General features: G+C 42.1%; 1 protein-coding gene across 2 annotated transcripts in view; it reads right to left on the bottom strand.

Moving 5' to 3' along the window:
• The window catches only part of SOS1 (SOS Ras/Rac guanine nucleotide exchange factor 1), a 139,666-nt gene extending 125,520 nt beyond the window's left edge, over positions 1-14,146 (bottom strand). For both annotated transcript variants that reach the window (XM_038561328.1, XM_038561327.1), the window contains exon 1: positions 13,985-14,146. In XM_038561328.1, the coding sequence (XP_038417256.1) occupies positions 13,985-14,071 (87 nt within the window). In that variant the 5' untranslated portion in view covers positions 14,072-14,146. The remainder of the gene's footprint in view (positions 1-13,984) is intronic.
• Between the last annotated feature and the right edge of the window lie 2,537 nt (positions 14,147-16,683).

The following is a 16,683-nucleotide window of genomic DNA, read 5'->3' on the forward strand; positions in this document are numbered from 1 at the left end:
TAAAAATAAAATTTTAAAAATTAGAAGACAAGAAATAACAAATGTTGGCAAGGATGTAGAGAAAAGGGAAGTCTTGTGCATCACTGGTGGGCATGTATGTTGGTAGGGCCACTATGGAAAACAGTATGGAGGTTCCTCAAAAAATTTAAAAAAGAAAACAAAAACACTAACTTCAAGTTATATGCACTAGCATGTTCACTGCAGCTTTATTTATATTAGCTAGGATATGGAAACAAACTAAGTGTCCACAGATGGATGGATAAAGAAATTGTGATATAAAGGAATACTATTTAGCCATAAAAAAGAATGAAAATTTGCCATCTGCTACAACATAGATGGACCTCTGAAGCATTATGCTAAATAAAAATGGACACCTAACTCACACCATATACAAAATTTAACCCAAAATAAATCAATGACCTAAATATAAGTGCTAAAACCATAAACCTCCTAGAATAAAACTTAGGGATAAATCTTCATGATGTTGGATTTGGCAAAAGATTTTTAGATATGACATTAAAAGCATGAACAATGCAAGAAAAAATAAAATTTTTTATGCAAGGACATTATCAAGAAATTGAATAACACAACATGGTTGGGTTTGAATGGGTCTATCATCAAGAAAAATAGGGGTGCCTGGGTGGCTCCATTGGTTAAGTGTCTGGCTGTTGGTTTCAGCTCAGGTCTTGATCTCAGGGTTGTGAGTTCAAACACAGCATGGAGCCCACTTAAAAAAAAAAAAAGGACATCTAATGATTTACTAAAACTTAACAAAAATACAATCTAATTTTAAAAATGGGCAATGGATTTGAATAGACATTTTTTATAAAGAAGATCTAGAGATGGCCAATAAACACATGAGAAAATGCTCAATATCATTAATCATAAGGGAAATACAAACCAAAAGCACAATGAGCTATCATGTCATACCAAACTAAGATAGCAATTTTTAAAAGAAAAAACAAAAAATAAGAAGTATAGGTGAGGATGTGGAGAAATTAGAACCATTGTGTGTTACTGGTGGGAATGTAAAATGGCTGCTATGGAAAACAGTATGGCAGTTCCTCATAAAGATAAACATAGCATTTCCAAATGACCCAGCAATTCCACTTCTAGATATATACCCAAAAGAACTGAAAACAAGATTCAGGTGTCTGTATACCCATGTTCATTGTAGCATTGTTCACAATAGCAAAAAGACAGAAACAACCCAAATGTCCATCAATAGGTGAATGGATAAACAAAATGTGATATAAACATACAATGGAATATTATTCAACCCTAAGAAAGAATGAAATTCTGATACATGCTACAATATGAATGAACCTTGAAGACATTATACTGTGAAGTCAGACACAAAAGAACAAATATTGTATGATTCCACGTACATGAAATATCTAGAATAGGCAAATTCACAGAGGCAGAAAGTAGATTAGAGGTTACCAGGGGCTGAGGGAGAGGGAAGTGGAGAGCTATTGCTTAATTTGTGCAGAGTTTCTGTTTGGGATGATGAAAAAGTTTTGGAAATAGTGGCGATGGTTGCGCAACACTGTGAATGTAGTTATTGGCACTGAATTATACACTTAAGAACAGTAAAGATGGCTAATTTTATGTTACATATATTTAAAATTAAGAGAGTTATTAAGTGTATGTACAAAAATCAGAATCCTACCAAAGTCCTTAACAAAAACAGGTGTAAAAGTAATTATCAGTTAGTGCATTCCATTACAAATTATTTGGCCATACATAGAAATCAATTTACTTGCAAATGATTTAGATTATAAGTAAAATAGAAAATGAATCGTATCTATATAGAAAGGGAAAACTTTACTTTGGGCATATAAATGAGCAACTAGAATTATTAGCTTATTACAGAAAGTCTCTGTTAATGAAAAACTCCACTTTTCTTTTTCTCTCAAGATCTATTTATTATCTATTTTGAACCCTGAACTGTCAAATTCCTTTCTATATACTAAGGTCAATCCTATTTGCAATTGGGATGCTTTAAGGTATAGGGGGAGAGTATAGACTTATGTTTTATCACCAGATACAAGTTTCAGAGAAACAAATTTTTTTATTTTGAATTGCATATCCATAATGCTTGCCATACAGTAAGAGCTCCACAAATTTAGTGAATAAAACCAAACCAGTCAAATCAGCAGGAAGCAACATTAAAAAATTTTTTTCAAAATCATCTTCCTGTTACACTTTTAAAATATGCATTTTAAAAATAATATCTAAGTAATTCAGGGTCCATAAAACTCAAACTTTAAATTTTTCCCCTATGTATACTCCTAACCCCAATGGGAAGTGACCAGAATTTGACTTTTTGATGAATTTCTTGTACTGATCTGTGCTTGTCTGCCTCTGAGGTAGCCCAAATCTAGAAAGGAAAATCAACAAGCAGTCATCTTCATGTTGGATAGTGGACCACTTAAGGTAGTGCTGAAGTGCTCCTAGTTCATATAGTAGAGTAATATGGGTATCATTCGCATTGTTTTCTTTTGCTTTTACTGCTTTGTTTGTGGTTTTGTACATTAAAGGTTTAATTACAAGATAAACTTGAATGTGAAATGTGAACTTTACTTGACAACTACTAAAGCAAACTGTGTACTACTAATATGAACGATAATTAAGTTTTGACTTTTAAAACTCACCCTAAGTGGGGATCCGTGGATGGCTTGGTGGTTTGGTGCCTGCCTTTGGCCCAGGGTGTGCTCCTGGAGACCTGGGATCGGGTCCCGCATCGGGCTCCCTGCATGGAGCCTGCTTCTCTCTCTGCCTGTGTCTCTGCCTCTCTGCCTCTCTCTCTCTCTCATGAATAAATAAATAAAATCTTTAAAAAAATAAAAATTAAAAAAAATAAAACTCACCCTAAGATAGATTAGATAGATAGATAGATAGATAGATAGATAGATAGATAGATAGATAGATAGATTTTTTTTTCCCCTTTTTACAGCATAAAGGGCTTGGGGGCAGGGGGAAGTCCCCCTTGAAGTGGTGGAAGATTGTAACTGATTATCCCAAATCAGGCAATTTATAGCTACAGAGGTGACTCTGGCTGGCTACGAGAAGGAGTCTCTCAAATCTTGAACTCCAGGGAAGATAACTGACTGAGGACTCCAGCTGCTGCATTCAGAGATCCATCACGGTGCTCGTACAGAGGCTGCGCTCAGGTGGCAGCTACCAGTCAGGGACTGAGCAAGGCAGGCAAACTAAGGCAGGCTTATTCCTGGGAAACGAAGAGTCCCTGTGACAGGCAACTCTCACCCAAGAACTTTCCTTAGAACTGCACTGAAAGTGTCAGACACTTTCACCCAAAGTTCCTTCCTCCCTTACCTCTCTCTCTCTCCTTCACTTGGGAGTCAGACTTGCATCATAGTCTAAAGACTCTCCCTAACTCCTTCCCCATTTTCTCTCACAAGTACTTCTAATAAATACTTGCACACCCAACCCCATTTTGGCATCTGCTTCTCCCCTGCATTACACACTTTAAAAAAAAAAAAAACTTAGCCATTTCGAGGCACCTGGGTGGTCTGTTAAGCATCCAACTCTTGATATCAGCCCAGGTCTTGATCTCAGGGTTGTGAGTTCAAGCCCCACATTGGGCTTCACACTGGGCATGCATCTATGAATATATACATATATATAGCCATTTAAAATGAATTATTTCTAAAATACAGTATTTGCTTACCTATTTGCTAAAATGGTATATGCTGAACATGGCAATTCCGATGTCCTTTGAAGTTGAAGGTGTCAACCAACACCTAACTTGAAGGGACAGACTCAGAAGCACATGCCATTCAACAAATACATCCTGAGCATCAGCTATACGTGAGAAAATATGCTAAGCATTTTAGGGAATATAGGATCCTATTGTTGAGGTACTTCCCAATATAGAGAAAGACAGAAGCCATAGATGCAAACTTTGAAGGGCAGACTCACTAAGTACTAAAATAGAGGTATAGAGTCCTAAGTAAACCAAGAGATTCATTCTCCTTAGGGGATGGAGTTGTAGTGTTTCTACTCCTCCTTTATGGAGAAAATGGTATTTGAAATGTACTTTGAAATACATTATCAGAGCTTTCAGGTTGTTGCCTGCCTATAATTCCTGAGGACAGTTCAACGACACTTTCCATTCCTGCCACACTTGGCTATCCTCTAACTGTAAACCCCTTCTAACACAATCCTCTCACACCCTCTCATTCCCAGAGTACTGAAGGCTTCTTAGTTCTTCTTCTCCTAAGATGCTCCTCTCCTGGTATGTCCTTTTTCATCCCATTACTACTTAGACCTCTAAGCCAGAAAGTGAAGAATAAGTTTTGATTTCTCTCTCTCTCACTACTCTACCATTCAATCATCATTCTACTTCTGCATCTGAAATCTGTCCACTTTTCTCTATCCCCACAGCTGTTGCCCTGGTCAAAACCACCATCATCCCATCCTAACTAGCCTTCCTGCCTACAGTTCTACTACTATGTAATGTATGTTCCACAGAGCAGCCAGTGAGCCTTCAAAATTCACACCTAGAGGCACCTGGGTGACTCAGTCGGTTAAGCCTCTGACTCCTGGTTTCCACTCAGGTCACAATCTCAAGGTTATGAGATTGAGCCCCATTATCAGGCTACATGGTCAGCAGAGAGTTTGCTTAAGATTCTCTCTCTCCCTCTCCCTCTGCCCCCCCCCCCACTTGCTCGTATGATAAAATCTTTTTAAAAAATTCATATCTAATTGTCAATATCCTGCTTGAAACCTTTCAAGCCACAGTGGTAGCTTTCATTGGTTCCTCACTGCTCACAAGATCTGGCCCCATGCTCTAGTCTCCAGCTACTCAGAACTCCTAAAAAGCTGAGCTCCTCTTAGACTCCAAGCCACCACAAATCCTTGAATACCTCCTCCTCATCCTCACTTAATTCCCTTTCCACTTAAAACATCACTTCTGTCACTCCCAAACATAAACACACAGGATAGTCTCCAAGCTTCCTATTGCCACCCCAAGCCTTTACTTCTCAGCCCCCTCCTTTGTGGTCTATGCTAGCTTTCCATTAACTAGTGCCCTTAAAATTCTTAATTTTTTATGCAGCAGAACCCCTTTTCCAAATGTCATCCTATGCAGAGCCCTAATGCATAAAAAGGCTGAGCTTCTCAGCTTAAAGCAAGGGATTTCAAAGCCCTCTTCATTCAGTCTTCTGAATTCTAAGGCACTTCTCTTTCCTAAAATCTAAGGTGCAAGATAATTAAACCACCACTGTACTGCATTATACCGCCTACTCAAAGGAAGCAATACAGTACAGTAGAAAGAGTTGTCTTTGAAGCCGGACAGACTCAGGTTCAAATCCTAATTCTATCCTGTATTAGTTTTAAGATCTTGAGCAGTCTGCCTCTCTAAGGATCATTTCCTCATCTGTAAAACTCAGCTATAAAAACAGATGACCACTCTCACTACTTTCATTCAACATTTAATGGAGGTCGTAGCCAGTAAAATAAGGAAAGGAAAATTAATTAATTAATTAATTAATTAATTAATTTTGGATTGTCTGTAGTTACAGATGACATAATCACATAGAAAATTCTGTGGAACTACAACTACCAGCAAAATCAAAGGATATGACCTCAACATATAAAAAGCAGCTTTATGTTTGCATATTTGTGACAATTAGGAAATAAAATTCTAGGGGTAGCTGGATGGCTCAACCAGTTGATTTCAGCTCAGATCATGATCTCAATGGGCTCCCTGCTCAGTGGGGAGTCTGCTTATCTTCCTCCTTCTCTCCCTCTGTCCCTCACCCCACCACATGCTCCCATGCATGCTCTGTCTCAAAATAAATAAAATCTTAAAAAAAAAAATAGAAAAAATTCTAAAACAATTTACAATAGCATCAAAACACAAAATACTTAGGGTTAAACTTAACCAAAGACATCTAAGACTTCTCCATTGAAAACTACAAAGTGTTGCTGACAGAAATTAAAAACTCTTGGGGTGCCTTCAGCTCAGGTCATGATCCCAGGGTCCTGAAATCAAGCCTCACAATTAGGCTCCCTGCTCAAGTGGGGAGTCTGCTTCTCTTTCTCCCTCTGCCCCTTCCCCTGCTGGTGCTTATCCTTTCGGAAGGAAGGAAGGAAGGAAGGAAGGAAGGAAGGAAGGAAGGAAGGAAGGAAGGAAGGAAGGAAGGAAAGAAAGAAAGAAAGAAAGAAGAAGAAAGAAAGAAAGAAAGAAAGAAAGAAAGAAAGAAAGAAAGAAAGAAAGAAAGAAATTTAAAAGTCTATATAAATGGAGAGATATACCATGTTCATGGACCCAAAGATTTAATACTGTTAAGGTGTCAACTCTCCATAGTGATCAATCTATAGACTCAATGCAATCACAATCAAAATCTCACCAAGATATTTTGGTAGAAATTTATAGTGAAATCCAAATCTAGAAACACTAAAAGAATATTTTAAAAGAAGAACAAAATTGGAGGACTTAACACTACCTAACTTCAAGACTTATTGAATCCACAGTAACCAAAAGTATGGTACTGATATAAACAAACTGACCACTGGGATAGACTGAAAATGTTTGAATATACATTCACATAAATATATATGATATATATTCAATTAGTTTTCATAAAAGCATCACAGTCCAACAGGGAAAGGAAAATCTCTTCAACACATAGTTCTATAATAACTAGATCTCAGCATAAAAAAAGAATCAATTCCCACTTATACACAACAATTAACCTGATAGGGACCACAGATTATATAAAAGCTAAAACTTCGGATTTTAGTATATGTGCTGCCAAAGCGAGCACTATAAAAGCTAAAACTATAAAGTTTCTTTAGAAAACAACATTAGGGAATTATTTCATGATTTGGTGGCAGGCAGGGGGTTCTTACAGAGCAATGACCAAAAAAAAAAAAAAAAAAAAAAAAAAAAAACCTAATAAATTTGATCCTTTGATATTTAAAAATCTGCTCATCAAAAAACACCATTAGGAGAACAAATAAACAAGCCATAGGACAGAATATGTTTATATTCATAAAACATCTTTCTGATAAACAAGTTATCCAAGACATACAAAGAACTCTTATGACTCAATACTAAAAACTCAAAATTTAAAATGGGCAACAGATTTATGCAGACACCATTCAAAGGAAGACATAAGAATGGCCAATAAGAACATGAAAAGGTGTTTAATATCAGTCACCAGGATAATGCAAATTAAAACCACCATGACCACTGCACACCCATCACAGCAACTAAAATTAAAGACTAATAACATCAAAATGTGGAGCAACTAGAACTCTCATACATTGTTGATGGGAATATAAAAGGTACAATCACTTTGAGAAAAAGTCTGGCAGTTTCTTAGAAAACTAAACAGACACTCTATAAGCCATTTACCTAACAGTATTTACCCAAGAGAAATGAAAACGTAGTCCTACCAAAAAAAAAAAAACTTGTATAATAAGAACATTCATCGAAACACTATTCATAATAGCCTCAAACTGGAAACCTCCCAGGTATCTAACCACTTGATAAACTCTGACACAATCCTATGATAGAAAAATGGACTGAATTTCTGATAAACACAACCACAAAGCCTTACCAAAAACATATACTATATGATTCTATTAATATGATGTTCTAGAATAGGTATGATTAATCTATGGTAGGAGGATAAAAGATCAGAACAGTTGCAGGGATCGACAGGTAAGGCACATGAGGGAAACTTCAGTAGTGATAGTAATGTCTGATATCTTGATAGAGGCTTGGGATTCTATTGGTCAAAACTCATCAAATGGTACAATTAACATTTGTACATTCCACTGTACATTAGATTTTACCTAAAAACCAAAAAGAACTGTAAAAACACACTGAACTATAGTTAATAACATGCATACTTAAGTGTTTAGGGATAAAATGTACTGATATCTGTAACTAACTTTGAAATGCATGAAAATGTAAGATGGATTGGTGGATGGAGGGAGGAAAGGATAGGCATGTGATAAAGCAAACAGTAAAATGTAAATTATAGAACCTAGGTGATGAGCTGAAATTTTCATAATAAAATGTTGGGTAAAAAAAGGACAAAAAAATTCAAAAATAAAGTGCAAAGTTCTTTCCTATTCTACCCACAGTTGTGAAATAAAATACATTATGGAAAATAGGGAGTAGTTGTCACTTACATTATTTTTGGCTGAAGCATCCTCACTGCTGTAATTTCTGGACCTCACTGCCATTGCTGGATTAGAGTCTTCCTTTCCACTACAACATATGCCATAATCCTTGGACTTCGTCATCATCCATATGTATAGAGTACTCCAATTCATCATTCAATACACCAACTCTGGAGCTCCTAACTGTCTTATTTCTCTCATCTCTGGAATCTTAAAATGCTAAAGTATAATTGTCATTTCTACTCATAATCCCCGATCTGCTCTCACTACCCTACCCTCCTCTTCCAACTCATCAGGATTCCTAATCCATGGGAGCCGCCTTTTTTTTTTTTTTTAAAGATTTTATTTATTTATTCATGAGAGACACAGAGAGAGAAGTAGAGATGTAGGCAGAGGGAGAAGCAAAGTAGGCTGCTCGCAGGGAGCCCAATGCAGGACTTGATCTCTAGACCCATGATCACACCCTGAGCCGAAGGCAGATGCTCAAATGTTGACCCACCCAGGCATCCCCATGGGAGCTTTCATTTAAACCTCCACGACCTGTCTTACAGCTTTACCTCCTATCATTTGAAATACTGCTATCCTTAGTCTCTATTGCAACCACCTGCTACCAATTCTTGATCTGTACCCCCTCTACCTAAACTGATGAGTGCTGCTGTTGGAAATCTCATAACCAGACCAATTAATGATACTCCAAGTTTATGGTCTCCACACTCAGCACTGCTCAGCAATTCCTTTCTAATTCACTGGCTGGCTCCTTCTCCACAATCCCTAACAGCAATTCCAAAACTTCACCCTGCTTCTTAAACTCCTTACTCATTTCTCTTTCCTCACTCTATGTAAAGATTCTTGCCTTTTGTTTCAATATGAAAACAGAGACTACCTGTCATGAACTCCCTGCCCCACAACGTACAAACCCAACTTTATTTCTTTCCTCTCCAACACAGAAAAAAGGTTGCCATCACCCCTGCTAGAAGTAGCACAGCAGTGTTTAAAAATGCACTCTTAAAAAAATAAAAATAAAAATGCAGACTCTCTAACCAAATTACTCTTTCAAAACCTGTTTTTTGTCTTCATTCAACAAATTCCACACACCTGAGTTATACAATCTGTTAAATTTTAACAAATGTATATATCCCTGAAACTATCAGTATAATCAACAAATGAACACAAAAGCCTTCCCCAAAAACAACCACTGACCTTTTTGTCACTGTAGATGAGTTTTCAATTTCAAGAATTTTACATAGTTATATAGTATATACTCTTTTTTGAGCTGGCTTAATTATTTTGGAGATTCAGCCATATTGTCATTTGTGTCAATAATTCATTCCTTTTTATCACCAAGTAGTATTCCAATGTAGGACTATTTCACAATTTATTCATTCACCGTTAGTGGACATTTGGGTTGATTCCATGAACAGAGCTGTCACGAACATCTAGGTGTAAGTCTTTGTATGGATAAAGGCTTCATCTTTTTTTTTTTTTTTTAAAGACTTATTTGAGAGAGAAGAAGCAGGAGAGGCAGAAAAAAAAGGAGAGCATTTCAAGCAAACTCTGCACTGAGCTTGGAGCCCAACGTGGGGCTGGATCTCACGACAATGAGATCATGACCTGAGCTGAAACCAAGAGTCGGACGCTTAAATGATTGTGCCATCCAAGTGCCCCAAGGCTTCATCTATTCTTTTTTTTTTTTTTTTTAAGATTTTTAATTTATTTATTCATAGAGACAGAGAGAGAGAGAGAGGCAGAGACAAAGGCAGAGGGAGAAGCAGGCATCATACAGAGAGCCTGACGTGGGACTCGATCCATGGTCTCCAGGATCACGCCCTGGGCTGCAGGCGGTGCTAAACCGCTGTGCCACCGGGGCTGCCCAAGGCTTCATCTATTCTTAAGCCTTTACTTACACCCCTAGCAGTCCCAAATCTGCGGCGGCAGATACCAACAACCAACTGCCAGCTTTGACAAGTCCACCTGGATAAGCCATCTTTTAAATCAACATGTCCCAAATGTGTTTTTATGCCACTCTCTCCACCCCCAGGAGCTTCTCCTCCTCCATCCTGTCTTGACTAAAGGTACACAAACCAGAAACTTAAGACTCTTCCTGCTCTCTTATCACGTGCCCTACATCTCTCAAAATCCATCCCTACATCTCTTAGTTCAAATGCACCCTTAATTCAAATGTATATCATCTCTTGGCTGGACTACTAAACTAAACTAGCCTTCTAACTTTTCTCCTTACCTCTGGTCTCATTCTTTTCCAATGCATTTTCTATTCTATAGCCAAAATGAATTTTCTAAAATTCCAAACTGATTTTCATCCCCTCAAGAAAAAATTCAAACTGCTTAGCTTAATATTAAAAAATTTCTCTATAAACCAGTTTCCTCTCCAAACTCATCCTCTGCCCCTTCCCACCCTGCTCTAACTTAGTCATTTCTGGATGATGTCATTTACTTTTTTATCCTTAGTGCCAAGGGCATTACCTGGTCTGTAGTAAGCATGACATATTTGTGCAATAGATAAGATAGGACTTAGATTGATATAGTGAAACATTCTGCACATATCCAGGAAAAGCAGTCATCCAGTTTAGCTGAAGCATAAAGAATATGAAATATTATGGTAAGCAATCCAGTCAGAAAAGCAGGATGAAGCCAGATCACTGATCACCACCAATTCCATGCTAAAGACTGTGTACCTCATCTTATGCCCTCAAAATTTATCAATTGTGTGTGTGTGTGTGTGTGTTTTTAAGTTTTTATTTAATTTCTAGTTAGTTAATATATAGTATAATACTGGTTTCAGGAGATTTTAGTGATTCATCACTTACATGTAACACTCAATGCTCAAGTGCCCTCCTTAATCCCCATCACCCATTTAGCCCATCCCCTGGCCCACCGCCCCTCCAGCAACCCTCAGTTTGCTCTCTGTAGTTAAGAGACTCTTACAGTTTGCTTCTCCCTTTTCTCCCTCCCCCTATGTTGACACCAGTGGTTGAGAACAAGAGTGCAACATATTCAGAAGTGTTCTATAACTTCTGAAATCTCAAAAAACAGATATGGGAAAGGTAAGAGGCAGTAAACTAGTTAAGAGGCTATCTACAGTAGTGTGGGAAAGGAGACTCAGAGTAGAAGGCAACAGATTAGAAGAACATGTCAAAACGGAATAAACCTATAGGCTGTGCCTGGGTATGGGGAGGAATAGTAAAAGAGAGAAGTAAGAGATGATTCCAAAGTTTTGAACCAAATAAAATAATAAAGCCCTAATCAAGAGGAATTTTTTAAATAGTCAGTGTAAGGGAGAGAGGTGACGGTTTTAGTTTGGGTATTCCCTCACCCATTTAGCCAAATTATGTGCCTACTAGATAAGTATCAGGCACTGAATGTGTGAAGGGTAAAAAGAGGGGTAAAATACCATTCCTATTCTCAAGGACCATCCAATCTAGTCCTGGGATGGGGGAGATGGCTAAATAGGAACTCACAACTCACTGAAGTGCTAGGGTTTGCTGCTAAAAGAAAATAAAGACTATCCAACTCAGCCCTGAGGATTTGAGAAAACACCTGAGTTAGTGTTGGCCAGGCAAAGGGCAGTCCAGGTTAAGAGAATAACATAACAACAGAGCCTCAGGTAAGAAAACACAAGTTGGGCACTTGTTTCTGCAAACAGTAAAATAAGTCTAAAGGAAGAGTTCAAAATAGGGAGCTATCCACATGAAATGTCTAGCAAGCAGGTGAAAATGCAGGTCTGAGCTGCCAGGAGTGCATCCAGATATGCAATAGATTTTCAACCTCATCTTAGGTGGCTTAGAGTCAAGAGCAGAGGCTATCTCAAATAAGAATTGGAAGAATCTTTACTTATCAGCTAGATTGTGTACACTTCCACCTCCCCCCATCACTTCTGTCATGCAAGGTTATCTCTGCTTCAAGTCAAAGCAGGTTTATGTAAATAGGCAACGAGGACCGGTGGGGACTGTGAAAAATTGGAGATGCATGCCCAGTCTAAAGAGGAAAGCCATTCACTCAGCTCCAGCAGTTTACGGTCTTGCCCAGTGGGGAGAGACCTTCCTATTCTTCAAGAAAAACTGAAAATTCAGATTTTACGTAACATCTCCCACGTTTAAATACTGGCAACTAATTACATTAAAAGTTTGTAAAAGAACACTGTGCCAGCCAAACAAAATGCTTCTATGGAAAATGCTTCAGCAAGGGCCACCAGTGTGGCAGTTAGACTTGATCTGCCAACTCCTACAGTGCTCTTTCCATTACTTCACAGTACCCTCAACTAACAGACTATCTTGATGGTTCCCTGGGACAGGAGTTGTTTGCTCCTAAGCCAAACAGCCCCAAACAGATTGGGTTTTATGAGTTCTTCTGTATGTTCTCAACAATGTCTCTGTCTCCTCCCCACTCCACCCCCACCTCCATCAGTACCAGGCTTCTATCATGACTGAGACCTCCTACTCCCCTCTTATAAGCTAAGACACCAAGATTACAGGTAAAGTAAAAAGAGTTGAGAGCCCTGATGGGATAGCTAATGAATACGGTATATAAGGAATATGGCATCTCTCTGGTTTTCTTAGAAAACAGTATCACAGAGATGCCTATTACTTACTCAGACACTTAAGGAAAAGAGTCAGTAACTTATATCTGAAAAAAATGAGCAAATTCGGCTAACTAAATAGTTTCCACTGTAAGCTTCCAAGGAGCTGTTGGGGGGGGGGGGGGGGGAGTGCTGCGTAGGGCAAAAGGGAAAGTAAAAGTTGCTGGCCTTTGGGAAACATCAGGCACCTTTTAAGACACAGTTTTTAAAAGTATAAATGTTTAGAACAAAAGGTACACCACAATCTCAACTCTCAGTAGGAGCAAAAATATTTTTAATAACATAAAAAACATTTTTTGAGCAACAAGAAATTGGGATTAAGCAACACTACTAAAGTAATCTATTTATAGAAAAGGTAAAAGGGAAACAAAAAAACACCGTTTTTATGTTCAAACACATCAGTTTCTGACGCTTTGGTGTTTGTCACAATGTTGCTTTAGAAGCTTTTAAAGTGTAGCAACAATTCCTAAATGTACTAAAACATTTTAAAAGCACAGATCATGGAGTGTACAACTTTAGATAACAATGTGGCAAACTTGAAAAAATACAGAAAGGCTGAAAATCCAAATTAACAAAGCAAGATAGAATGAAGATTCTCGGACGCTGGGGGGGGGGTGGGGGTGGGGGTTGGGGAGGGAGTAGCCTGTGCACCCGCCCCTGTTCCCCGGGGCAGTGGGGGAATCCGGGGGAATGAAGAGTGATTACAGAGGGCGAGCAGAGCAGGCCGTGTTCCGGCTGGCAGGCGAGCTCTGCAATTACCCAGAGCCAGCGGTGTGGCTAGAGCGTTCTCGAGCCCACCGAAAACAGCACACTGGACACCTAAAACTGGAGGCTGACAGCAGTTCCCCGGGCAAGACGGACAAGGCGGAAAAGTGGCCTGCTTTGACCTCCGCTGCAAGCTGAGCCTCCCCCAACTCCTGCCTGCGAGTCGGGGGGGCAGGACAGTCACCTCTCCGAGGCTGGATGATTCGGACAAACTCTGCCTGGCTTCCCGAGGCCTTCCCACACACCCGGTGAATGTCAACAGCGAGCCGGCGAGCGTGGGGGAAGCCTCCCAGGCCGGGAAGAAAGACGGCCCAGCGCGCGCCCCGCCTCCCCGGCCCGGCCCTTCCCCGGCCCTTCCCCGGCCCTTCCCCGGCCCTTCCCCGGCCCTTCCCCGGCCGCGGCCCCGCGCCCTCGCAGGGGCTGCAAGCCGGGAAGCAGGGTCCCGCGCGCGCTCCTCACCTTCTTCAGCGCCGGCACCAGCAGCCCCCGCCACTTGGGTGCGTTCTCCTCGCTGAAGAACTCGTACGGCAGCTGCTGCGCCTGCATGGTGCCCCCGGGGCGCCTCTGGGCGGGGAGAGGGGCGGCGGCGGCCGGGCCGGGGAGCCGCGAGAGGGCGAGCTCGCAGCACCCAACAGGCCCGCGGCCCCGCCGGACGGCCCGGCCCCCTCGGGGCGCCGCGCGGCCGGGCTAGCCCCGCAGAGGCGGCTGACGGGCGAGGCCCGCGCCCGGCCAGCCACCCGACACGGGCACCCGCGGCGGACAGCGAACGCAGCCCGGAGGCGGCGGCGGCGGCATCCCGCACCACCGCCCCGGGGCCGGGCCCCCCCCGCCCCTCCCCGGCCCGCCGGCGCCGCCCCGGGCTGCCCTCCGCCGCGGCCGCCGCCCGCCGGGGCTACGCTCCCGGGCCCGGCCTGGCCCCGCGGCGCGGCCGGCGGCTGGGGGAGGGCGTGTGGAGGGACACTCCGGCCGCGGCGCCCGCTCCGCGCGGCGGGGACCCCGAAACGCAAGCGGCCCGGGGCGGAGCGGGGCCGGGGCGGAGCGGGGGAGGGGAAAGGCCCGAGGTCGTCGTCGGAGGATCCGGCTGCCCGGAGGTGCCGCCGCCGACGCCGGTGTAGCGCTCCAGCTTCCTACTAGCGAACTGAACCTGCTCGCTACTGAGCATGCGCCGCCCGGCGGGGCCGGTTCGCTCCGGGTTTTCCGGCTCCCCAGCGGAGGAGGAGGGAAGCGCGGGAGGGGGGGCGCCCCCGAGGACTGCAGGGGAGGAGCCAAACGGCCCCGAGGCGTCGAACCCTGGCCTGCGGGGTGGGGTGCGAGCTACCGCGAAGCAACCCCCATTGTGTGCTTGGGTCGCGAGGGCTCCCACCTCTCGGGAGTCCCCGGGCCTTTAGTTTCGGAAAGGGGCGTGTGTGTGTGTGTGTGTGTGTGTGTGTGTGTGTGTGTGTACTTTGTTCCTGAACATGAAGACCTGCCCAGGGCATGCAATGTATAGTAAACAGACTGGACAAAAGATAGGTGCTTTTCTCACGAAACCTACTGCTCGATATTTGTCGGGTAATAGAAGTGATTGCAGTATTTCCCATACGTCTCCCCACCCCCGACCCCAAGATTTATCACCAAGAATAAAATGCGTACCTGCAGCGTAGATTTTGCGTGTGCGTTTTGAGTTCAATATGTTCATCTTTCAAAGCCACTTAAATTTGAACGCCTTTGAATAAATTATTTATTTAAGGTGATTCTTAAAGAATCACCTCCGTGGAAACAGACCTCTTTCGCAGCTCCCAGGTCCCAGAACGTGGGGCACTTGGTTTATCTGTTTTGTAATCTCTCCTGGCTCTCTGAACTAGATAGCAAACTCCTGCAAGGCAGATCTTTTGCACCACGGGCTCTACACAGAATAGGCACTTAGTGAATGTTTGGGGAGCGCTAAAGGAGCATTATCTACAAACTGTTCATCTCAGGGATGCAGGTGTTTAACAACGGCACTGTGTGGCTGGCCCTCACGGTTTACCATTAAGTGCTTTTTGAGCACAATCTCGTTTAATACTCATAGCAATCCCATTGTATTCATTTCACAGATGAGACAGTTTAGAGAACTAGCTTTGGTTAAAGTTGATACTGGACACTGCTATTCCAGAGAACAATAAACAGGATCGCATAGATGAAAACGTTAAAGCAGTTATAGTTCCTAATCTCTACAAGACCTCTTTGCCGAACTCTTAGAAAAGCCTTAGGTCTTTCCCTTTTAAAATGTACACGCAATTTGCATTTTAATATCCTTCACATTTTCAAAGTATTCGCAATGGACATTTTGAAAATCATCCATACATCCTGTGGGTAAGATGGAGATAGAGGAATCACAGCTTTTAGAGGAGTTGGGGGCAGGAGAAGGGGGTTTCAGGGGAAAGAAGGGTCTCAGCCAGCCATCTTCAAATATGATATGAAAGGACTAACATGGAAAAAATCATAGGATATGTAATATGGTTTATGTGATTCTAAACAACTGAACTAAGATCAAGCCTCTGGCTCAAATTATTCCTTGGCTTCCCATTGCTCTTAGAATACTTTTTTTTTTTTTTAAGAGTATTTATTAGAGAGAGCACGTGAGCATGCTCGCGGAGGAGGGGAAGAGGGAGCAGCAGTGAGAATCTAAGCAGACTCCCTGCTAAGCATAGAGCCCCACCCCGGCTCCGCTGTGGGAAGATCACGACCTCGGCCGAGAGTCAGCGGCTGGCTGCTTAACCGAGTGACCCACCCAGGCGCCCCCTCTTAGCATACTTTTCAAAAACTTCTTACCACGACCCGCAAAGTCTGCATCTGGCCCCTGTTTTACATTCTCAACCTTGGCTCACCACACTCCCAAGTCACACTAGCCTTTTGTCTATTCCTAGAAAACACCAAACTCTTTCCTGCTTCAGGAAAGCTCTGTGCTTCCCTCAACCTGTAACTCACTTTGCTTCTAACTCTCCACTTGGCTGGTTACAAACGTTACCACCTCCAAGAGCCCTTCTCCCATCACGCCAAGTTGTTCCCACCTATCTGTTTTCACCATAAACCTTGCTTATTCCCATGCTAGCATCATCACAGCCGCTAGAGTGCATTCCAAGAGCTCAACCTCTCTGCTGCATCCTTGCATCCCCACCACCTACAGTCCCTGATAC

The sequence above is a fragment of the Canis lupus genome, chromosome 17, assembly GCF_011100685.1.
Source record: "Canis lupus familiaris isolate Mischka breed German Shepherd chromosome 17, alternate assembly UU_Cfam_GSD_1.0, whole genome shotgun sequence".
Lineage (NCBI taxonomy): Eukaryota > Metazoa > Chordata > Mammalia > Carnivora > Canidae > Canis > Canis lupus.